Genomic DNA, 25,493 nt, shown 5'->3' with positions numbered 1-25,493 from the left:
ACTCCTAGTGTAGGATAATACGAAACATTTATAAAGGTAGAGCTTCATACCCATTTCAGCCCAAGTATGGTAAAGTATGTAAGTATTAGAAATGTATAGCATCACTTACGTATTCCTACCCTAGTATTGTACAGTATGAAAACAGTTTCAGTCCTATATACTACAGTATGAAAACAGTTTTAGTCCCATATAGTACAGTATGAAAATAGTTTCAGTCCCATATTGTACAGTATGAAAACAGTTTCAGCCCCATATAGTACAGTATGAAAATAGTTTCAGTCCTATATACTACAGTATGAAAACAGTTTCAGTCCCATATAGTACAGTATGAAAATAGTTTCAGTCCCATATAGTATAGTATGAAAATAGTTTCAGTCCCATATAGTTCAGTATGAAAACAGTTTGAGTCCCATATAGTACAGTATGAAAACAGTTTCAGTCCTATATAGTACAGTATGGAAATAGTTTCAGTCCCATATAGTACAGTATGACAACAGTTTCAGTCCCATATAGTACAGTATGAAAATAGTTTGAGTCCTATATACTACAGTATGAAATTAGTTTCAGTCCCATATAGTACAGTATGAAATTAGTTTCAGTCCCATATAGTACAGTATGAAAATAGTTTCAGTCCCATATTGTACAGTATGAAAACAGTTTCAGCCCCATATAGTACAGTATGAAAACAGTTTTAGTCCCATATAGTACAGTATGAAAACAGTTTCAGCCCCATATAGTACAGTATGAAAACAGTTTTAGTCCCATATAGTACAGTATGAAAACAGTTTCAGTCCCATATAGTACAGTATGAAAATAGTTTCAGTCCCATATAGTACAGTATGAAAACAGTTTCAGCCCCATATAGTACAGTATGAAAACAGTTTCAGTCCCATATAGTACAGTATGAAAATATTTTCCGTCCCATGTAGTACAGTATGAAAACAGTTTTAGTCCCATATAGTACAGTATGAAAATAGTTTCAGTCCCATATAGTACAGTATGAAAATATTTTCAGTCCCATGCAGTACAGTATGAAAACAGTTTCAGTCCCATATAGTACAGTATGAAAATAGTTTCAGTCCCATATAGTATAGTATGAAAATAGTTTCAGTCCCATATAGTTCAGTATGAAAACAGTTTGAGTCCCATATAGTACAGTATGAAAACAGTTTCAGTCCTATATAGTACAGTATGGAAATAGTTTCAGTCCCATATAGTACAGTATGAAAACAGTTTCAGTCCCAAATAGTACAGTATGAAAACAGTTTCAGCCCCATATAGTACAGTATGAAAACAGTTTCAGTCCCATATAGTACAGTATGAAAATAGTTTCAGTCCCATATAATACAGTATGAAAACAGTTTTAGTCCCATATAGTACAGTATGAAAACAGTTTCAGTCCCATATAGTACAGTATGAAAACAGTTTCAGTCCTATATAGTACAGTATGGAAATAGTTTCAGTCCCATATAGTACAGTATGACAACAGTTTCAGTCCCATATAGTACAGTATGAAAATAGTTTGAGTCCTATATACTACAGTATGAAATTAGTTTCAGTCCCATATAGTACAGTATGAAATTAGTTTCAGTCCCATATAGTACAGTATGAAAATAGTTTCAGTCCCATATTGTACAGTATGAAAACAGTTTCAGCCCCATATAGTACAGTATGAAAACAGTTTTAGTCCCATATAGTACAGTATGAAAACAGTTTCAGCCCCATATAGTACAGTATGAAAACAGTTTTAGTCCCATATAGTACAGTATGAAAACAGTTTCAGTCCCATATAGTACAGTATGAAAATAGTTTCAGTCCCATATAGTACAGTATGAAAACAGTTTCAGCCCCATATAGTACAGTATGAAAACAGTTTCAGTCCCATATAGTACAGTATGAAAATATTTTCCGTCCCATGTAGTACAGTATGAAAACAGTTTTAGTCCCATATAGTACAGTATGAAAATAGTTTCAGTCCCATATAGTACAGTATGAAAATATTTTCAGTCCCATGCAGTACAGTATGAAAACAGTTTCAGTCCCATATAGTACAGTATGAAAATAGTTTCAGTCCCATATAGTATAGTATGAAAATAGTTTCAGTCCCATATAGTTCAGTATGAAAACAGTTTGAGTCCCATATAGTACAGTATGAAAACAGTTTCAGTCCTATATAGTACAGTATGGAAATAGTTTCAGTCCCATATAGTACAGTATGAAAACAGTTTCAGTCCCAAATAGTACAGTATGAAAACAGTTTCAGCCCCATATAGTACAGTATGAAAACAGTTTCAGTCCCATATAGTACAGTATGAAAATAGTTTCAGTCCCATATAATACAGTATGAAAACAGTTTTAGTCCCATATAGTACAGTATGAAAACAGTTTCAGTCCCATATAGTACAGTATAAAAATAGTTTCAGTCCCATATTGTACAGTATGAAAACAGTTTCAGCCCTATATAGTACAGTATGAAAACAGTTTCAGTCCCATATAGTACAGTATGAAAATAGTTTCAGTCCCATATAGTATAGTATGAAAATAGTTTCAGTCCCATATAGTTCAGTATGAAAACAGTTTGAGTCCCATATAGTACAGTATGAAAACAGTTTCAGTCCTATATAGTACAGTATGGAAATAGTTTCAGTCCCATATAGTACAGTATGACAACAGTTTCAGTCCCATATAGTACAGTATGAAAATAGTTTGAGTCCCATATAGTACAGTATGAAAATAGTTTGAATCCTATATTGTGCAGTGAAAAAGTTTAAATGGACAGAACCTGTTAATTTTAGTCCTTGTACAATGCAATAAAAAAATTAAAATTCGTGTGTATTCCAGTCCTCGTGTGATATTGTATGAAAACTTGAAAAGCGGAAGCTTACCGCATGTGTTCCAGTAAAGCATCTTATTAAGCGAGGTGATATTTTTGGGAGGTAGCAGGTCGCCTCCAAACTCGGGTGGGTGGGTGAAAATGAGTGTTTATGAGACAAATTTTTATTCAGGTCAGATCGACACATAACGCAGGTTCCTAGTGAATTATGGGCCCCATACGAGATCATCTGATTTTCCTCTTCCTTTCAAGGATTTTGTGAAAAAAGCTCTGCTGATTTACAATGGCAAAAGTCTGTAAACAACCTCACGTGCGCGTTTTAGTCCTATCTATCTATATGTAAGTTAAGTCTGCTCTTTGGATTTATGTGTTCTCACTCAAATAGAATCTGGACCAATCTTAATAATGGCAATGTTTCATTGGTAAATAAACTCACGTGACACTTTATTGAAAAGTAAAATCTAAACAAACATCCATTTCGACCGACGCAACATCTTCAGTTTCAACCTGAACAAACTACTGTTTGTACAAAATCGACCATCTTACGACACATCATGCTATAAAATTGATTTATTGAGTGTAATACCTTTAATACACGTTGTTTGTCTCATGTTTTAGGAGTGAACAAATTGTTATTTTAAATAACAGACTGGATGAATATCGAATTTCTATACGAAGCGTTCGGTATCACTTCAGACGTGCAAAACACTTTGTAAAGAGAATGCTTTTAAACTAAGGTAAAAAATAAGAATAAACCTTGATAATTAAGATACACAAAAGTTAAGGAAATACAAGTCTATTTGTTAGGTAAGAAGGATTTAGCATTGAGAAAAAAAACTAGGAAAATACATATTTTATTAGTAAGAAATTTTGATTATTGTTTACAATATGTGTATTAATTATAGCTTCAAAGTTTAATTCAGTAAAACTCTTTAATTAGGATTGCGATTCATTATTTTTATTTAAGTGATGTATTTTATTTCCTAATATCCGAACAATAACACATAATATTTGTTTTGTTTTTTATTAGAAGAAAACACCAAAAGAAGACAAGTCAAATATACGAAAGCCTTCTGGTTTTGAGTCTTTGTAAAATTTTTTTGCACCTTTTATGTGTGAGAATTCTGAGCATCAGATTCTTTAATTCTTTAAAATACACCAATATGTAATATATAATGAACAGGAACGGTTCTTATGATATTTTAAATCTTTAAAATATACCAGTATGTAATATATAATGAACAGGAACGGTTCTTATGATACTTTAAATCTTTAAAATATACCAGTATGTAATATATAATGAACAGGAACAGTTCTACGATACTTTGCTTCAAAGTATCTGGTTAATTTGCAATCTTTCTTAATACAGAACTTGTAACTAGGTACAAACAGCCCTTAAAAGGAAGATTTACTTGACAGTTTCAAGCACAAACGCACGAAATTATTTTATTACGTGTTGCGTTTCCATCTCTAGCCATCAAAATACAAATTTACTCACATTGGTACAGTGGTATGCCTGAGGGCTTACAACGTTAGAAACCGGGTTTTGATACTCATGATGGACAGAGCATAGATAGCCCATTGTGAAGCTTTGTGCTTAATTACGAAAAAGAAACAAACAAATTTATTAGGTAAATATGTGACTTAATATCTATTAATATCACCCATTCTTTACATACCATTTAATTACCAGTCATAATGATAGCCAATGCCACACAGGCTTCTTAAAGCAGTTGATAACCAATCTTACTATTATGGAAAGTCAACCAGTGTTCAGTTCTTAGGCTATACGAATATCAAACAGGACATTCTTAAAGAATACCCCACTCTTTTTTAGACCAAATTATTTGGATAAACACCAAAACCTCAGTATTTTTTCAGACTTGATATTTATCAGTTTCTGTGTTAACCAGTTTGAGGCTATATATTTACTCTGATATAACATCTCACTTCTCAAACCCTCGAGCTGAATATATAAACCTAAGGTAACAGCTTTAAAAAAAAAATTTCATAGGGAATACACACTTCTTCGCTATTCAACAGAGAAAGTCTCGAACTTCAAATGTAGGTTAGGATTACTTTGGTAGTCATGTCAAGTTTACTTTAGTCTTTTTCTAGAAAGGATTTAGAAACCATGAAGATGCTTAATGTTTGAGCTCAAATTTGGAACGAACTGAGGACTATTGATTTCTTGATTTTTTTAAAGCTCTTAAGGTGAAGTTGAAAAATCGATTTCCAAAGCTCCAGTCCCTCCATTTTCGTATCTCTTGGCAATTAACAACTCCATCTAGGCCGTGCCTTGCAAGTGAACATCCTTGTCACGCCATTGTAAGATATCCCTAACGCAACGTTTCTACTTCTGGATGTATTCAGTTAATTTTGTACCTTTAAACTTATTAACTCATATTTTTTAACTTTCGAACACAAAATGGAACTTATTACTCTACAAACTTATTATTTAGATTTTTGGATTTTTTTACGTATTATGGATTATATATATGGATTGTTTTATATGTTAACTTTACTATTTAAGTACTTAAAGTGAGACTACGGTAGTCGGGTGTAAAACCGTTTTCGTTGCTAGTTGTGTCAGTGGTATTTAAATAATAATCAGTTTCGTTGTTACTAGGTGCTAATTAATAAATATCAGGGCTAGTTACATGGTGGTAATAGTCAAGATTCGATCCTGGATCTCTTTGTAGAAAGCTGATTACTACTCCAATTGTCTGGGATTCTCACAAACTAGCTGACTGAATTAACTTCTCTGAATGCATTCGAAAGGGATATTCACGCTGGATGTGTTATAACTTAGGAAGATATAGGAAGACATAAGTTATCTTTCTGCTTCTTATATGTGTTATCTCATATACTAATATTTCAGTGTTGTTACATCTTATGTTGTGGTATAACACGGTGGACTATTGTAGATAGTTCGTTATTACTGATTCTTTTACATCTGTTACGCTCTGAATTCCACGTTGTCGTAAATAGCGTTATGGACTTCCATTGGGTGTTTGGGTGTTATGTTCTAGTTGCGATTGTCCTGTGTTATAACTTCTTAACACTTTGTGCTTTCATATATCCAATGAATGTTTTCAGAAAGACCTCTAGTGTAGGGGAACAAAATTATGTATCTTTTATTTCCTTTTCGACCTGATATGTATTTTCTTTATACAGTTTTCTGGGTATCTATTTGTTATAATAATGTTTTATTTTCTTCATAGCTTCTATTACAAATTGTGTTCATTTTCAAAACTGGACAGTTCTTACGCTTCTCTTCACACCATTTGAGTAGATTGATTTAATTTATAGTTGACGTATTTACTCATATCTGTGAGTTTAATGTAAACTCCTATGGTAAGCACGGCCAGGTGGGTTTAGGGGTTCGACTCGTAATCTGAGGGTTGCAGGTTCGAATCCTCTTTGCACCAAACATGCTCACCATTTCAGCCTTGGGAGCGTTGTAATGTGACGGTCAATCCCACTATTCGTCGGTAAAAGAGTAGCCCAAGAGTTGGCGGTGGGTGGCGACGACTAGCTGCCTTCCCTCTAGTCTTACACTGCTAAATTAGGGATGGCTAGCGCAGATAGTCCTGAAGCAGCTGTGCACAAAATTCAAAACAAAAACCTATGGTAAGTAAGTTTTATGACTTAGTAACCATCATGTATTGAAGTAGGAGTGTTTGTTTGTTTGTTTTTTGTTCTATTTCCCTCGTGACTTGTATCGCAAGATGATCTCTGTTCGGGTGGTTCGTGAATTATGAGATCCCTTCTTTACTAATGTATCGTGAATATAAATGAGCCAATTCACATGACATAAAGCGTTTGTTTCGAAGCTGTTATCCCCAGAATCTTCCATCTTGAATGCTGCTCATAAGGGTGAGACCATTGATAGGCCTAATTGCTCTTTTCCTTCATGTTGGAAGTAAGTTATTATGGCATTAATGGTCATCAGTCCTGTTGTGGAGATTGTCAGTTGGGTAGATTACTTGGTAATTCTATTGTTTTCAAACTGTTGTCAGAGTATCTCTATTGTTTGATGTCATAGTGAAAAGATTGGATACTTCGAAGTTCAGCATTGTGTTCTGTAACGTTGTAGTTACACACTTAACTGAGTTAATAACATACAGAGATCTTTTATCTGTTAACTGTGATATACCACTAGATAACTTGCTCAAAGCCGGCTCTTTAGGATGGAGATGTAGCGTTATTTTGGAAGTTTATCTGGACCGTTTGCTAAAAGGAATGGTATAAAATTTATGAGAGTCATCTTTCCTAGCTTTCGTATTGTTAAATACATTTTAGGATACAAATGTTTTATTTGTTCTGTATAAGGTAACTTACGAATATAGAGATATAACTCTTATTTGTACTGTGACTTAAACTTGTCAATACCTATGACCATCCTCAAATTCTGGTACTATTAAAAAAAAAACAAATCTTTTACAATAGCTTACCACTATAAACCAGATAGTTTGCATAACACGCTTTTGAATAAATATTCTTTGGATCAACAATTTCTGCTACTAATTCTCCAAATCTCTATTTTCGTGCGCAGCTATGTCCCTAGTGTGTTTGCATATAGTTATCTATAAGCACACGATCTCATAAGTGATAAGTATGCACAAAGATCTGTTGATAGTGAGTAATGTGAGGACTTCTGCATTACAAAATGATTTAAAGCACTTTTCATATCCACAACTAATGCCATCTCTTTCAAAGTACCTAATGTTTCAACTATAATTTATCAAAACGTCAACCAAGCAGCAAAATTACAGTATCGAAGATCGATAGTTTGTAAAATAAGCTCAGAACACTCTGGAGGTTTTGCATATTTAATCGGTCTATACAGATAGAGGGTGTAGGAAACTTGTAATTCGTGTTCTGTTACGATCACGAAAAGTGGAGTTCATTTTCATACCTGTTACTGAAACTTTAACTATTACCACATTAAAATATTCACGTGTATTAATATTTAAAAGCCTGAAAAATTACGTATATCTTTTTATTAATATTTAGTTTAAAAACAAAGACAAATCAGGTGTGTTAACATCCCAACCATCACTACGGTTTCATAGCTTTCATATTGTTTGAAGTCAATATTTAAAGATTTGGAGCTAAGGACTTTAAAGTCCAGCAATATGATTTACAAATAATAAATCATGCATTAGAAACTGAAAATACTTAACACAAAATCAATGTTTTGTTCAGATTTTTAGGTTTAGAATTTTAGGTTTCTTACAGATAAGATAAATTAAAAATATTATACTACTGCTTTTAAACTTTATCCGAGACACATCTAGCATTAGTTTTATTTTCTGAATCTATGAATAAAGTATGTTTACTATACATGTATGAAAAATAACAATCCTAAACACGAATTTTACAAATCGGAAAATAGAACAAATATTTAATGTAAGCAGTAAAATAATAGGTGTATCGTGTCTTATGCTTACCGATATCGCGAGAATAAATCGAATATTTCTATTGTCTTTTGTTTACTTTTCATGTATATTTAGAAGCGATTATATTATGAAAATCCTTCTATTCTGCCTAATACATACTGCTATAAAAATAACATTTGGAAGCATTTTTATTGTTAAAAAAAGACAAAAAAAAACAGAGAGTGAAGGTTTTCCTGTTGTGTCAATGTTTATTCTTATTGAAAGAGACCCAGTGGCCCAGCGGTACGTCTGCAGACTCATGACACTAGTACCAGGATTTCGATACCCTTGCCGGGCAGAGCACAGATTGCCTATTGTGAGATCTGTACTTAACTTCAAACAACTACAAGCTTATCAAAAGAAGAAACACTGTATTTCTATCATGCGTAATCAATAGACGTTTTAGTTATTAGAAAATTATGATAAATCTGATTTATTGAGTTGTTTTATGCCGTTTTACTTAGACATATATCACGTATTGTTTATAATTCACATTTTGGAAATCCGGATATTGTTTTACATGCTGTATAGAATCCAGTTATTGGTTTACATGCTGTATAGAAGCCAGATCTTGTTTTGCATGCGGTATAGGATCCACATCATGTTTTACATGCTGTATAGGATCCATATCATGTTTTACATGTTGTGTAGGGTCCAAATCTTGTTTAGTTGGCTGATTGAGGTCAATAGCTTGTTTTATATGCTGTATAGGATTTACACTTTGTTTGATATGTTTATTGGATCCAAATCTTATTTCATATGCTGCGTGGAGTACAGACATTGTTTAATATGCTATATAGGATCCAGATCCTATTTAATATGCCGTAAAGAATTCAGATTATACTTAATATACTGTAGAGAATCCAGGTCTTATTCAATATGGTGTAAAGAAGCCAACTCTTATTTAATATGTTGTTTGAGATCCAGAGCTTGTTTAATATTCTGCGTGGGGTACAGATCTCGTTTTATATGCTGCATAGGATCCATCTCTAATTTAATATGCTGTTAGGAATTCATATCTTATTTAACATGTTGTGTGAGGCTGTGTGGGGGTACAGAGCTTATTTAATATGCTGTGTGGAGGTACAGAGCTTACTTAATATGTTGTGTGAGGTCCAGATCTTGTTTAATATGTTGTGTGAGGTCCAGATCATGTTTAATATGTTGTGTGAGGACCAGTTCTTGTTTAATATGTTGTGTAAGGACCAGTTCTTGTTTGATATGTTGTGTGAGGTCCAAATGTTTTTTAATATGTTGTGTGAGGACCAGATCTTGTGTAATATGTTGAGTGAGGTCCAAATCTTGTTTAATATGTTGTGTGAGGAGCAGTTCTTGTTTAATATGTTGTGTGAGGTCCAGATCATGTTTAATATGTTGTGTGAGGACCAGTTCTTGTTTAATATGTTGTGTGAGGTCCAGATGTTGTTTAATATGTTGTGTGAGGTCCAAATGTTGCTTAACACGTCATTCTCAATCTTGATATATGTGTCCAGATCTAGTTTTGTAGTTTGATTTCGTGATAGTTTGTTTTTGAACACAGATATTGACACGGGAAGCGTTAGAGAAAAATCACAAATGGACACTTACTCTCACACACTAGGTTTCTCGCATAACACGTCAGTGATGTTTGAAAATTCACGCAAGATTACTTTGAAATGTATGAGAGCTCTATATGCACCAGAGTTTTTATATGCGTTAGCTGAAGATAAAGTGCAAGACAGTGTTTTATGTTACGACAGTAGCGAAAAAAAACACCACACCTTGCACGTTATCACCTTTTTATTCACGTGCTGTTTAGAATCATCGCCAAGTGCACGCATCTCTCAGCACTACATTGTTTCACGCTAGCACGCACTGCGTCGTGTTGATAATCGTAAGGATATTTTATAAGTAAAGTAGTAATTTTGAAATAATGTACTAACATATTAAGACAGTTATCGTTATTCTTTGAAAAAAGCTTGATGGTGCTTGGTTGATTTATATTATTAAATAGGTAGTCCTGAATGCAACAGCGTTCGTTTACTGTTGTTTATAAACACATAAGTATTAAACGGTTTATTGTAAATTCCTGGTAGTTAAAAATATAAACTTTGAGTGCTATCTAATGTTTTGAAACTCATTTCTAGAGGCCCAGTACTAAGAATTTGCGTTCCCCGCTAGTACAACGGTAAGTTTACAGATTTACAACGCTAAAAATCAGGGTTTTAATCCCCTCGGTGGACTCAGCAGATAGCCTGATGTGGCTTTTCTATAAGAAAACATACACGCACTCAGAATGAACGTCGTGGTCACAGCACCATCTGTAGTCCATAATACACAGTACTTCAGTACGTTATATATTTCATTACAACCTGTACTTTAGAACCTTATTGCAGTTTCGTAACTTTTAGCGTCTAGGATCTACTACTGTAGTGTTCTATATCTATAGTTTAGGATCTACTACTATAGTAAGTGTCTCTATTGTTCAAGATCTACTGTAGTACAGTATCTCTACAGTTCAGGATCTACTCTAGAATAATATCTCTATAGTTTATTATCTACTGGTATAGAATCTCTATCATTTATTTTTTACTGTAGTATAGTATCTCTATATTTAAGGATATGTTGTAATATATTATCCCATTAGTTTGGGATCTACTGTAGTGTAGTATCTCTATAGTTGAGGATCTACTGTAGGGTAGTATCTTTATAGTTTAGGATCTACTGTAGAATAGTGTCTCTATAGTTTAAGATCTTGTTTGTTTGTTGTGTGCTTTTTGAATTTCGCTCAAAGCTACTCGAGGGCTATCTGTGCTAGCTGTCCCTAATTTAGCAGTGTAAGACCAGAGGGAAGGCAGCTAGTCATCACCACCCACCGCCAACTCTTGGGCTACTCTTTTACCAACGAATAGTGGGATTGATCGTCACATTATAACGCCCCCACGGCTGAAAGGGCGAGCATGTTTGGCTCGACGGGGATGCGAACGTGCGACCCTCAGATTACGAATCGCACGCCTTAACACTCTCGGCCATGCCGGGCCTGTTGAAGATCTACTACTGTAGTGTAGTAGCCCTATAGGTTATGATCTATTGTAGTGTAGTTTCTCTATAGTTCACGTTCTGCTGCAGTGTAATGCCTCCTGTAGCTTGTAAATTACTTTATTTTAAATTACACTATGTAACAAAATTTTTATTTTTTCTTGTTCCTGGGCAAGAAGTGTTATTTCCCAATTGCTTATGCCTAAAGTAAATGGAAAAGACCTATGTTTATCTTCAAACATTGCTTTTGTGACCTGGGAGCGAATAACGAAAACATGATGGGAGAGTACATTTGTTGGCTGATACGTGAAAATGGTTTACATTGCAGTCGCAAATCTGGAAAAACTACTCACTTCTAAACATTTTTGTGTAACTTTAGTATAAATACATGTAAATCTTAATTCATATGTTGTTTTATTCAGACCTTATGTAAATGAGAATTTGCAAATTTTCCCCTTTTTTACAAAAGCAAAGTTTGAAGGGAATAATGGCCATTTTCTGTACTTTTACAATATAAGTACTTAAGATATTACACATACTGTTCAGGAAAAAAATTTGTGTTACATAGTGTTATATGTAAGTCTGATACCACTGCAATTTGATAATATATTGTATAGTTCAGCATATACTGAATTTCACATCTTGTGTAGTTCACTGAATGTTGTACTTTAATATCTTTTATAGTTCATGTTCTAGAGTAATTTTAGAATGTACGTTGATGTAGTATATTCTGCGGATTAATATTTTCTGTGGGTTTTAAAACAGCTGTTTCAGAACAAAACTACATTTTATATGAGATACATTGTTTAATTCTTCATATCAACTCTAGAAAAATCTCGTATTGTAATGTTATCAAATGGAACTCTAAATGAATCAAACACGTTTAGATTCGCATCGTGACTGTTGTAACTCTTTTTAACAATACAAACGTTGTTGTAATTAAATCATTGTTTAAAGAAAAATGTGTAATCTCAACTAAAATACGCGACTCAGAAAAAAACAAACGACTTGAATGCTCTGGTTATTTCTTTAGAATAATTTAGGCCCCACTTTGTTTATTGAACAGTAAGCTGTCACGTGTGCACCATGTGAAACATTAAATTGCGTTTATAAATGCGGTGAACAACGAATGAGCATGTGAATTAATCTCGAAAAAAGAAAAGGTAACTGTTTACTGACTCAGAGGGTGCAGTAATATCTTGGAGTATTTAATTATTAAGAGTTAAGTGAACACTTTCCGGAATCAATATTTTTCCAGTGCAAAAGGCTTATCTTTTTATATATAAACAGCCCATACTTAAAAACAAGACATCATAGAAGTGCCAAAGAAATCTGGTGCCTATTTTTGTAATTAATATTATTTTTTATATAATCAAAAGGAATGTCAAATTATCCAGTCAATTTAATTTCGATTATGGAATATTTGTACTGTTGATGTTGAGAGAGTCGAACCCACAATTCTAATTTCGAATTCAATAAAGGCGAGAGAAAAAAAAAGTGCTTTTCGACATTTCCTGTTATGCTTAGTTAGTGAATAAAAGCTTTATAGACTGTAGACACATCTACAGGATTTAATATTACATGGATATTTTTATATCTATGCAAGATTCATATTAATATATATGTCTAGAAAGGCCCTTAAAAATTCAGTTTCGCTGGCTCGAAATCATATTACATACGAGATAAAACTTCATCAAGTTCTGTCTGCTATTTCTGGAAAAAAAATCTGGTAACGTTATTTTCAATTTTTGGTATTTTGAAAAACCAAAGGAGTCAGCACCCATTGTGTTCGTGTTCACACATGGATGTAGTTTGACCAGATTACTTGATGCTGTTGATTACTGTTCGTGTTCACACATGGATGTAGTTTGACCAGATTACTTGATGCTGTTGATTACTGTTCGTGTTCACACATGGATGTAGTTTGTACAGATTACCTGATGCTGTTGATTACTGTTCGTGTTCACACATGGATGTAGTTTGACCAGATTACCTGATGCTGTTGATTACTGTTCGTGTTCACACATGGATGTAGTTTGACCAGATTACCTGATGCTGTTGATTACTGTTCGTGTTCACACATGGATGTAGTTTGACCAGATTACCTGATGCTGTTGATTACTGTTCGTGTTCACACATGGATGTAGTTTGACCAGATTACCTGATGCTGTTGATTACTGTTCGTGTTCACACATGGATGTAGTTTGACCAGATTACCTGATGCTGTTGATTTGACCACTGATATAAAGGCTGATGTAGTTAAGGAGGAATTTAGACCTTTTGTGTCTGTTGGTTCTGTATCTTTGACAAACAACAATATTAATCCCATGCTCATATGTATTTTACGTGATACTGGGGTGACTCAATCATTGTTATTAGAAGGTATACTACTGCCTTTAGAATCGAGATCTGCCTCTGATGAGTCTTTCATTGCTCAGAGAATTGAAGGTGACTTTGCTAATATACCCATTCGTAACATGTATTCAGCATCAGACATTGTTTCAGAACCAGTTGTGGTTGGAGTTAGACCTACTATACGAATTAAGGGTGTATCATTATTGTTGGAAAACGATTTGGTGTTTGAGGATTTGTTTTTTGTTTGTTTGTTTTTGAATTTCGCACAAAGCTGCTCGAGGGCTATCTGTGCTAGCCGTCCCTAATTTAGCAGTGTAAGTCTAGAGGGAAGGCAGCTAGTCATCACCACCCACCGCCAACTCTTGGGCTACTCTTTTACCAACGAATAGTGGGATTGACCGTAACCTTATAACGTCCTCACGGCTAAAAGGGCGAGCATGTTTGGCGCGACGCTTAAGCGAAGAAATGAAGCCAAAAATAAGTGATAGACATTTGTACACTTTGCTTCCCCTCGGAGGACTCGGCAGATAGTCCGATGTGGCCTTTCTATAAGAAAACACACACACACATTTTTTTAATATCCGACAAGGATCTTGTGAATAATTAGCATACTGACAATTATTTGATGAGTAACAATACTGGTCGTAAGGGATCATTTGGTAAATTTCCGTTTGCTAGAAAAAAACTGATCGCCGAGCAAGAAAAAGATCCATAGTTCCCTTTATTCAAATATGAACTTCCAAAAAATGAACTGGAGAAAGTTCCAGATGGTTACTTTTTCAAAAATTCTGTATCCATGAGATAATAGAAACCACCAAATGTGCCAGTTTCAGAGGACTGGATTGCAGTTTATCAACTCGTTGTTCCAAAAGCATGTCATTCTGAAATATAGCATGTTGTCCATGATCTACCCATGGGAGGTCATTTAGATGTCAACAAAACATGTGACAAAATTATTAGACATTTCTTTTGGCCAAATAATAGGCAAGATGTTTCTCAGTTTTGTAAAACTTGTTATACATGTCAATCAGTTGCAAAACTTAACCAGAACATGCCCGTTTTACCTTTAAAATCTATCCCAGCTTTCGATCAATACCTCAGTCACGTGATTATTGATTGTGTTGACCCAAAAAAATTGGGATTTGTGTTTAAGCACTTTCACGTGCTGTATAATTTTATGACTATAAGGTTATTTGTATTGATTGTATTATATACTGTCATGATTAGTGAAGTTGTATATTAATTTTACAGCGTATTATGTTTAATCTATTGTTTGCGTTACACATACATATATAACATTTTAGTTAAAAATTCTCTAACGAGGAGGTGTAAGATATTTAATATTATATATTTATTTTAATATGCACGCACGTATTAGTCTAATATATGTTTAGAAATGCTTGTAACTGATACTGTTACATGTGTATTGCGAAAGTCCCTTCTGTTTTTTCTAAATTTATAGAAGATTCTTGAGCGTAAGAATCAATAATGTATACACCTACGAATATACCAATATTGTTGGGCCAACTGAACTTTCTAGAACTTCACCTTAAAATTTATAAATCGCAACACGTGGAGTGATAGTTTATGATATTGTTGGTTTTCTACAGTCAGCTTATCCAACTGATGAATTGTTGTTGTCTTCTCACTATAAGTTTGTGTTTTCTGACTGGCTTTTATGTTTATAAGTCATAACTTATGCCATAACTTAACCATAACTTAACGTAAGCCTAGATTTACAAATCTCACTATCTGCCTACTGGCTATAAGTCTAGATGTCAGTAAATTTTAATTCCTTGGAATATTTTATTATGATATTCAGGTGTTTTAAATTTCTATGATAATTTATACAAGTAATAAAGATAGATGTACTATCTGAGTAAATTCAACAGGATTATTTATCTTACTTGCCTCGCGAACCTCGAGATTCATCTTACTTTAAGGACTTATAAATGTAGCATACTTTACAACAAAGTAGAAACAAAATTGTCGTAGCATGCTTAGTTGTTCTAAAAATAACACATTTCAAAGAAACTCCTAAAGCAGGCTCAACCATTGTTTCGTTCTATAGCACAACGCATATCGTAAAGAAGAGACGAGAAAACTAGATCATGGTTTTCGAAAATCAGTATGTATTATCTCATTTAAGTATAAGGAATTATAAGATTAAGCCTGTCAGTGGAGGTCTTCATCAGCTGACAATGGAGGAAAAATACACTTAATGTCATTTGTTTCACAAGCACAATACAATTAAGAAAGCTTCACAAGGAGTGCAAATTCCTTTAAACAATCTAACGTATTAGTCCATTTAAGCCACATTAAATATTATTGGATAAGCCCTACCAAGTACACTACAGTTAATTAATTATAATTTAATACCAAAAAAAACGTATATTTGTCTTCCTATATGGTATTATATACAAGTGACAAACACGAGTTTCGTTTAGTTTTTTGTAACGTATTAGGATTATAAGCAGATGGAATAATATATGTGTAGATGTTCTGAGTTCTAAGTGAAGAGCATCAGGCTGAACGTACATATTGTGTACAGATTCTAATGTCTTTAAAACCAACTATTCCAAAACTACTGGACGGATTAAGTTTGTATGTGGTTTGGTTTGTTATGAATTTCGCGCAAAGCTACACAAGGGCTGTCTGCGCTAGCCGTTCCTAATTTAACAGTATAAGACTAGAGGGAAGGAAGTTAGTCATCACCACCCACCGCCAACTCTTGGTCTAATCTTTAACTAAAGAATAGTGGGATTGACCGTAACATTATAATGCTATCACGGCTGAAAGGGCGAGCATGTTTGGTGGGACTGGGACTCGATCTCGCGACCCTCAGGTTACGAGTCGAGTGCCTTAACCACCTAGCCATGCCATGTTTTCAAGACTACCAACTTGAAAACAACTGAACAAATCTATTGAAACTTTTATATATTCGTGAACTTTCAAAGCCATCTAGTCAAAAAATACTGAACCACTCTATTAAAACTTGTTCGCGTTTCTAAGACCACTAACTCGATAGTTATTGCGCGGATCTATTGAAACTTGTACGTGTTCCTGTGCTTCTTTTACTGGACGGTTTTATCGAAACGTGTAAATGTTCTAGTGTTTGTAAAACCATCAACATCAAAACTAATTGAGAGATTTAGCAAAACTTCCATATTATCTTACCTCATTTCAAGCATGTGTTCGAAAAGATGCTAGACGTACTCTGTGAATCTTTTAGATGCTGGTGAGCCTTTAAAATCCACCATTCGAAAATAATTGACTGTTAAATGAACTTTAATAAGTATTTAGAGATGTCCAGAAGAAAAACGCTGTGAAATGTTTTTTGTTAACCGTTTATACACTGAGGTGAAGTTTTGGTTTCGTTTGTTTTGAATTTCGCGCGAAACTACTCGAGGTCTATCTGCGTTACTCGTTCCTAATTTAGCAGTGTATGATTAGATGGAAGGCAGTTAGTTATCACTACTCACCGTCAACTTTTTGGCTACTATTTTTCCAACTAATAGTATGATTGACTGTCACATTTTAACTCCCCCACGGTTGAAAGGGTGAGAATATTTGTTGTGACTTGGCTGAGGTATAGGATTAACACGTTGTATTTTGAAAGATAGAAGAGGAAAATAACAGATTTATTCACTAATTCGAGTGGCTGGCTTCTTAGTATCATATGTGGTGTATTTTTATTGTTTCTTACTAACTGCCCCTTGGTGTAGATTACTGTACGTGGTGAGGGGACCTCTCAGAGAAGGCTTTGTACTTTCTGTTTACCTCCTCTGGAATCAAAACATCCACCTGCGTGTTTGACGTGCGTGGTAACCTGTAAAGGGGAGGAGAGGATCCTGGTGGTTGAGGGGTCCAATTCCAACACACCACTTTGGCCTTGAATTCCTGTAGACGGGCGGTCTTCCGGTGCTCCCCCCTCAAGATCAATCGGCTAGTCCATTTGGGCCAGAGTCAACTGAGTGCCAGAGTAGGACGTCCTCAACAGGTGTAGTTGACATTATGTCTGATACTAGTGTTCTGGTATAGTACTCACGAAACCCTGGCGTCGCTGCAGTGACCTTATATGGCACTGTAGTGCGTCCCCTCATAAGGCTTCCTGGTGGGTGGGGTCAGTGGGCATCGAAATATTTTTTTTTATTATGGATACCCCTCAAATAAAAAAATAAACAAGCATGACAACATAGAGAAATATTCGACAGCTGGCAAATGACCGCGCATTGATGACTGTAGGTCAAACTCACAACTTGAATCTGTTCCGCGATATTTACTTATACATTCTTCAACTAAAAAAACCCTCAGGACAGATGTCTCCATTTTTTATTCAGAAGGGTTTTGAAGGGCTTGCTGGCTCACAAAAATTACGGTCTGAGGATATTTTAGTGGAAAAATTTCATCACAATATTCTAAACTTCTCTTGAAGACGAAGGCAATTGGGGATATATACCCATTAAGGTTACTTCTCATTCTACTTCGAATTCTTCCAGAGGAGTTACAGTTGAGAGGGATTTAAAGACCATTCATGGGTCAGAAATCCTCGCAGGTTTCAACAACCAAGGTGTTACAGCCGTGCGCCGAATTTTTGCAGGTAGAGACGGGATTATGGAGCCGACAAATGTTCTATTATTAGCATTTACAACATCACGTTCTCTTACCACAATCAAGGCAGGATATCTGAATTGTAAGATAGTATTGATGTGAGAGGTCGTGCTATAGAGCATATGCCCTTGAATCACAACCTGTCTCTCTTCAATACTGGCTCTTACACTTATTTTCATGCACCCAGTCAGTCATTTACTGCTATAGATCTTTCTATCTGCTCCCTTTCGCTTTTCACTTGCTTTTCTTTAGAGGTTGACATCAATCCACGGGGTAGTGATCATTTTCCTATAATATTAAAGAGACTGGCCGTGGTCAGTGCCACCTGATCCGTGTGCCTCAGAAGAAGTTGGACCAGGCCAACTGGCCCTCTTTCACTGCTCTCTCGGAACTTGATCCTGCCATCTTATGTAAATCATCGACAGATGACTGTTTAGCAGCAGTAACTAACTGTATTGTCCAAGCAGCTGCTCAGTGCTTCCACAAAACCTCAACATCTTTCCCACGGCATCCCCGCCCTTGGTGTAATTCTGCTTGTTATATAACACTTAAAGCTCAAAAACGTGCTTGGGAAAAATGTCATAAATATCCCACGCTTACAAACTGCATTGCATTTCAGCATGCCCGTGCACAGCTCGGCGTGTTAGCTGTCAAAGCCAGAAGGAATCTTGGATCAATTATACTTCCAGCAATTCTTCAACCACCAGTTCAAAAGTCATATGGGACAAGATCCAGAAGGTGAGTGGACAATATACTTCTGCCCCCTCTCCATCTTATTATCCAATGGCCATGAAATTGCTGATGCTTAGAACATAGTGAATACTTTCGGTGAATGTTTCTCTCATGTATCTAGATGTTCAAGCCAATCATCTTCCTTCTTAGCTATTAAAACACGAGTTAAACATCTGCTTCTTTCCTTTTCGACTCATCATCCCCATGACTATAATTGCTCTCTTACATTGGTGGAACTCAAACTCGCGCTTAATCTGTCTGGCAATACATCAGTTGGACCTGATGATATACATTATGAGATGTTACGCCACCTTTCTCCTGCCTCTCTTACTATTCTCCTGGCTATCTTTAACTGGATGTGGCAGGAGATTGTCTTTCTTGATGCTTGGTGCCAAGCTATTTTACTCCCTATTCTTAAACCTGGGAAGGATCTAAAGATTCCATCAAATTACCGTCTAATTGCTTTGACGAGTTGTCTCAGTAAAATCTTAAAGAGGAAGATTAATGCTCGCTTTGTTTGGTTCCTTGAATCAAACAACCTTCTCTCACTCACTCAGTGTGAGTTCCGAAGACAACGCTCCATGATAGAACACTTAATTCGTCTTGAAACATCAGCCAGATAAGCCTTTTTGAAGCGACAACATCTTGTTTCTTTTTTTTTATTTCGAGAAAGCTTATGATACAACATGGAGATATGGCATCTTGCGAGACCTTCACTCATACGGATTGTGTAGCAATTTTCCACTTTTCATCAAACATTTTTAATGAACCGCCGATTCCAGGTCCGCGTAGGCTCAACACTTTCCCGTTTTTTTTCCACAGGGCTGTGTTCTGAGTGTCACATTTTTCATTATAAAGATTAGTGCCATGAATGAACAGTTACCCCTACAGTTGCAAATGATCTTTTCGTTGATGAATTTCACAACTCATGTCAGTCATCAAACATGATGTTTATTGAGCAGCAGCTACAAACTGCAATCAATCATATACTTAAATGGACCACAGCAAATGGTTTTCAAATTTCTCTCTCTAAAACTGTTTGTGTACCTTTCTGCCACCAATGGGGTTTTCATCCAGATCCAGAACTTAGTGTTGATGATACTGTACTTCCTGTCTTCTCTGAGGCAAAATTCTTAGGTCTTATATTTGAATGTAAATTAAACTTTATTTCACATATAAAGCAACTTCGTGTCAAATGTATAAGAGCAAGAGCACTGAATATCCCCCGTGTTCTCTCTCCCACCTCTTGGGGAGCGGATCGATACTCATGCTTAAAATTTATCATGCCCTTATCCAATCCAAACTTGATTATGGGTCTATGCTTTATGGTTCTGCTGGAACCTTAGCACTGAAAATGGTGGGTCCATTCCACTATCAGGGGTTTCAGCTCTGCTCTGGAGTCTTTCGTACTTCTCCAGTTCAAAGTTTGTACATAGAGTCCCATGAACCCCCTCTGTAGATTTGCCGTTTGCAATTGTCTCTTGTGTATGCTTCCAAACTTCGATCTTTACCACAGCATCCTACTTGGGATTGTGTTTTCCATTTTCAGTGGGCCACACTTTTCTATAATAGAAAATATGCCATTGTTCCTTTTAACCTTCGTATTCGGGCACAATCGAAAAATTCGATATATCTTTGAATATCATAGTAGTATCGACAGCTCAGCCTCTTCCACCATGGCTAATTACTATCCCCTGTGAACTGAATCATCTGAAGAAGGCCGGTACTCCCGATTGTAAATATCACTCTTTATTTGATAAACATCTTTTATACGATCCATCCATTCCCATATATACGGATGGTTCAAAATCAAGTGACTCTGTAGGCTCTACCATGGTTTGTTACAGTTCGATTGTAGCACAAAGAATTCCCTCTACAGTTTCTGTGTTCACTGCCGAATTGTATGCCATTTCTCTTGCCCTGAATCATATTGAAACTATGCAATATACAAATTGTACGATCTATACTGATTCACTCAGTTGTCTATTGGCCCTGACATCATTCCTTATTAGTTACCATCCTATTCTTATCAATATCCAAAAGAAACTGGTCCATCTATCTCTGTCTAGTTTTTTTGGATACCAGGTCATGTTGGTATTCGTGAAAATGAGCAAGCTGACAAAGCGGCAAAGTCTATCTGCTCTGGCTCTATCATCACCCTACCTGCTCCATACATGGACTTATGGTCCAGATATCAAAATCCGATTGTACACCAGTTGACAGTCGCCCTCGAGTGAGTAACGAAATAATAAGCTTTTTCAAATCAAACCTTCTATAACTCTTCGGCCATCTTGTTTCTGTACAGATGGAAGGCAGGATGTTGTTTTGGCTACATATTGTTCACAGTTTTTTAACTCACCACTTTCTTTTACCTGGTACTGATGCACCAATGAGTGGTCTGTGTGGCACTCGGTCACAATCATACATATTTTATTATCATGCCGTCATTACAACCAAGAACGACGACGCCATTTTAAACATATTTTTAAGATAGGTTTGCCCTTGATATTAGCCAATGTCGTAGGTGATACTGACCACCTCAATCATGTTTTTATACTTTTAAGAGCCATTGGTCTTTTTAACTTAATTTAAGGTTTTTAGTGGACTATATACCGTTTTGGCATGATTTTTTTATACATTTAATTTTTATTTTGACCTGAACCCAGGACTGGAAAGGTCAACTTCAGGTGACTGACAGCAAGTTTGAACTTAATGCTTCAGTCTTCCTGGCGGGTCTTAATTTTACTTATTTTACGTATTTTTACCTTAATTTCCATATACCATTATAGTATACTACATCTTGTTTGGCACAGAGCCAAGCAGGTTTGTGCCAATAAACATGAAAAACTCATCCCTACCTGTATCCCCGCTGATACAGCGGTAAGTCTACAGAGTTACAACGCTACAATCAGGGGTTCAATTCTCCTCGGTGAACTCCGCAGATAGCCCGAGGTGGCTTTGCTACATAAAAACACTCACACACCTCCCTACCTTACTCACTGCAGTGTAAACCTGTATTTTGACATAATGTTAACATTAATGATAGTGGTTTATATTTCTGTATATTTTAGCAGACAGTTGTTATAGACAATTTAATATTTTCTTATTACTCAAGTGATTATATTATTATTATTCGTGTAAGAAATAGCGCTTCTATTCCATGATTTCTTTTTCTCATTTAAATGCTCTTATGTGTAAAGTTAAAAGTAAACGTTTTACTTGGTATTTCATGTGGCAATCTGAAACAATAATAACAAACTGCTACTAAATGTGAGCACAATGGTACACTAGCTGTTACCTGTGAACTGTAATGAAAGCTCTTTATATTACGAGGCTCGGTATGGCTAAGCGTGTTAAGGCGTGCGACTCGTAATCTGAGGGTCGCGGGCTCGTATCCCCGTCACGCCAAACTTGCTCGCCCTTTCAGCCGTGGGGGCGTTATAATGTGACGATGAATCCCACTATTCGTTGGTAAAAGAGTAGCTCAAGAGTTGGCGGTGGGTGGTGATGACTAGCTACCTTGCTTGTAGTCTTACATTGTTAAATTAGGGACGGATAGCACTCGTGTAGCTTTGCGCGAAATTCAAAACACATAAACAAACAATATATTCACTACATGACTTTGACCTTCTATATCACGCATTAGAGCTTGTTTAGAGCTTGTTTATTACTAGCAGTCTCTATGACTGGTGCACAAATATTATGCTTTTATGAGATATTTATTATCTTATGCGTAATTACATGTTATGTAAAATATTAAATAGGTTTTGCTTTTGTTTACTTCTTATCGGTATCGAGATGGACTTTGGAGTTATCTTTTTGTATGATTAAATAAAAAACGTATCTGATGGTTACGTTTCTTGTCAAATATGACAGAGCTGGAGTCTTGGGATTTTCGTCAACATACGAAGTGATTGTATTCGTAGATTATTGTTCAGATGACGTGTTCCAACGGAACTGCAGATAAAATGCATCCTTTCTTACTCAATATTATCTTTCCAGTTAATCTTCATGATAGGAATACAAAACTAGGAAATGTTATTCTTAATAGAAGCTAACATACTACAAGAGCAAGTTCCTGTCAGACCATTACAGTCAGATGTGTAGTCCTTTGGGCTAAGATATACGAAGATACCTAATTCCTTCCTTCAGCAAGAATATTTTGAGATATAAGTCGTCTTTCTATGGATGTTTTGTTAATGCCTTTTGTCGCTCTTAATCTATCTATTTTTGTTGTTGTTTTCTATAATTAAATTTATTTACGAAATTATTCAGAAAATGTAAAAGAGGATATTGAAAATTGTCGGTAAAGATACGAGTGAGCAACTTCCACAGCTTGTGTTTTTTTTTTGTCCAAAACAGCTTCCATTTTGTACACCGCTGTCTTGCATGGTAAAGTGGCTCTTCCATGTGACGTTTCCTCCCCCTCAGCTGATGATTCCGCAGCTCTAATCCTCTGGTACAAAGATGACTCAGCTCAACCCATCTACACCCTGGACGCCCGGCGGGGTAACGTGGACCACGCTCACCAGTCTTCCAGTCCTGAGCTGGAGAGTCGTGCTTATTTTAACATGATCAACAGGCCAGCATTCCTTCAGCTGGACCCAGTGAAGGAAGGCGACGCTGGGGAGTATCGATGTCGGGTGGACTTCCATAAAGCCCGGACTGTGAACACCGTGATCACGCTGAAAATTATTGGTATGTTTAACTGGTACTATGAACAGAAGTAACAATGTTCATGTTTTCTTACTGGTATTTGCTGTTAGTACAGTTAACACTAAATGAGTCGATTATGCATTTTGGTAAGACGTGCAGTTAATATTGTATGTGTTTTACACTTAACAGATGAATTGTTTAATGACAGATCTCGTTGGTAAACAGTTTCTGTGTTTATCTGCAGGTCTTGTTAGTTGTTTAGCTAACAAAAACATATTGGTATATTCGTCATAAGATATTTAGTTAACTCAATATCTGTACAAGACAACCCTGTACCGGAAAACCTTATTTCTGTAAGAAAACAAATTAAAGATTAGCGATGGGGTCTTACCCCCTTCTCCTCCACTTTGTGACCCCTACCTCTTTGGTCTGGAAGATGTTTTGAAATAAATTCATACTCATCAATAAACCAAAAATCTGGTTAAGATACGTAGATGATCTTTCTAGCATATGGCGACACAGAAAACAAACTGCTGCTAAATATAATGGCATTACTAAACTCATAAAACCCTGTTTTATAACTTTGATACAACTTACACACATGAAACAGAATCCAACATTTGTCTTTCCTTTTTATATGTGAAGGTAAAAAGCAAAACTAATAAAGTTACCGCCAGTATATATACAGGAAGCCCTAATCAGTCACCATGTCACCATACGTCAGATCTAATAACCACCTACGAGTATTACACAAAATATCCTTCAACTTCACCTACAGACCCGACATAGCCAGGTGGCTAGGGGGGGGGGGGGCTCGACTCGAAATACGAGGGTCGAGGGTTCGAATCCCCGTCACACCAAACATGCCTGCCCATTCAGCCGTGGAAGCGTTATATTGTGACGGTCAATCCAACTATTCGTTGGTAAAAGAATAGCCCACGAGTTGGCGGTGGGTGGTGATGACTAGCTGCCTTCCTCTAGTCTTACACTGCTAAATTAGGGACGGCTAGCACAGATAGCCCTCGTGTAGCTTTATGCGAAATTAAAAAACAAACAAATATCATTTACGTTTCTAATCTTACTATACAAATTTTCACCAACAATAAAAGACTTGTTTATAGAATTACCTAAAGGAATATAACACTAACTAGAACATCATAGATACTGGTTGTTGTATCAAACTTGAAAACAGTAAAAGTTCATCTAGCAACAACACAAAACATAACAATTTCTTTCATGTGCCAGAAACTGCTAATCCAGTTAAAACCTTTATAATAATTTAATGATCGATGTGAAAACCACAATCAGATCTTTGCTTAAAATTAACATCTTTACACCTAACCCGAAAGAACCCCTCTTGAAAGAACCAAAAAAAGTTATACCACATCATGTAAATGTGAAAAGAAATACATAACCCTTTGAAGTAGGACACAAAAAAAAAAACGTCAAGGTCACATGTGTGGAGGTAAGTTCAAAATATCTACCTTAAGATATCAATGTGAAACAGGTTAAAAAAAAAACAACTTTAGGATAAAATTGTATTCCTACACCAACCAAAACTGAAAGGAAATAGAATGTTTAGGAGTTACACAAATCTTCAAAGTAAACGATGTTTCACTGTACCATGACAATAACCATAACAACATTAACCGTATTTAGTAACGTCTGTTCACCTTTCATATATTTGACATCCACTTACATTCTGTCACCTGTTGACATCATTTCTGTAACACTCAATTCCTGTACCTCTTGTCTTTGTAATGATATATTAACCTTGTATCGATTAGTACTGACCATACCTGAAGAAAGTAGACCAATGTCTTGCAGAAACGTGTAGTAGATTC

General features: G+C 35.7%; 1 protein-coding gene across 3 annotated transcripts in view; it reads left to right on the top strand.

The window, feature by feature from the left end:
• The window catches only part of LOC143238996 (neural cell adhesion molecule 2-like), a 414,991-nt gene that overhangs the window by 351,769 nt on the left and 37,729 nt on the right, over positions 1-25,493 (top strand). For all 3 annotated transcript variants that reach the window (XM_076479701.1, XM_076479699.1, XM_076479700.1), the window contains exon 2: positions 23,356-23,691. In XM_076479701.1, coding sequence (XP_076335816.1) covers positions 23,356-23,691 — 336 coding nt within the window. The remainder of the gene's footprint in view (positions 1-23,355; positions 23,692-25,493) is intronic.

Source organism: Tachypleus tridentatus, chromosome 13 (genome assembly GCF_004210375.1).
Source record: "Tachypleus tridentatus isolate NWPU-2018 chromosome 13, ASM421037v1, whole genome shotgun sequence".
Classification (NCBI taxonomy): domain Eukaryota; kingdom Metazoa; phylum Arthropoda; class Merostomata; order Xiphosura; family Limulidae; genus Tachypleus; species Tachypleus tridentatus.
Note: the sequence above shows the minus strand (reverse complement) of the source record. Positions and strands in the feature narration are given on the sequence as shown.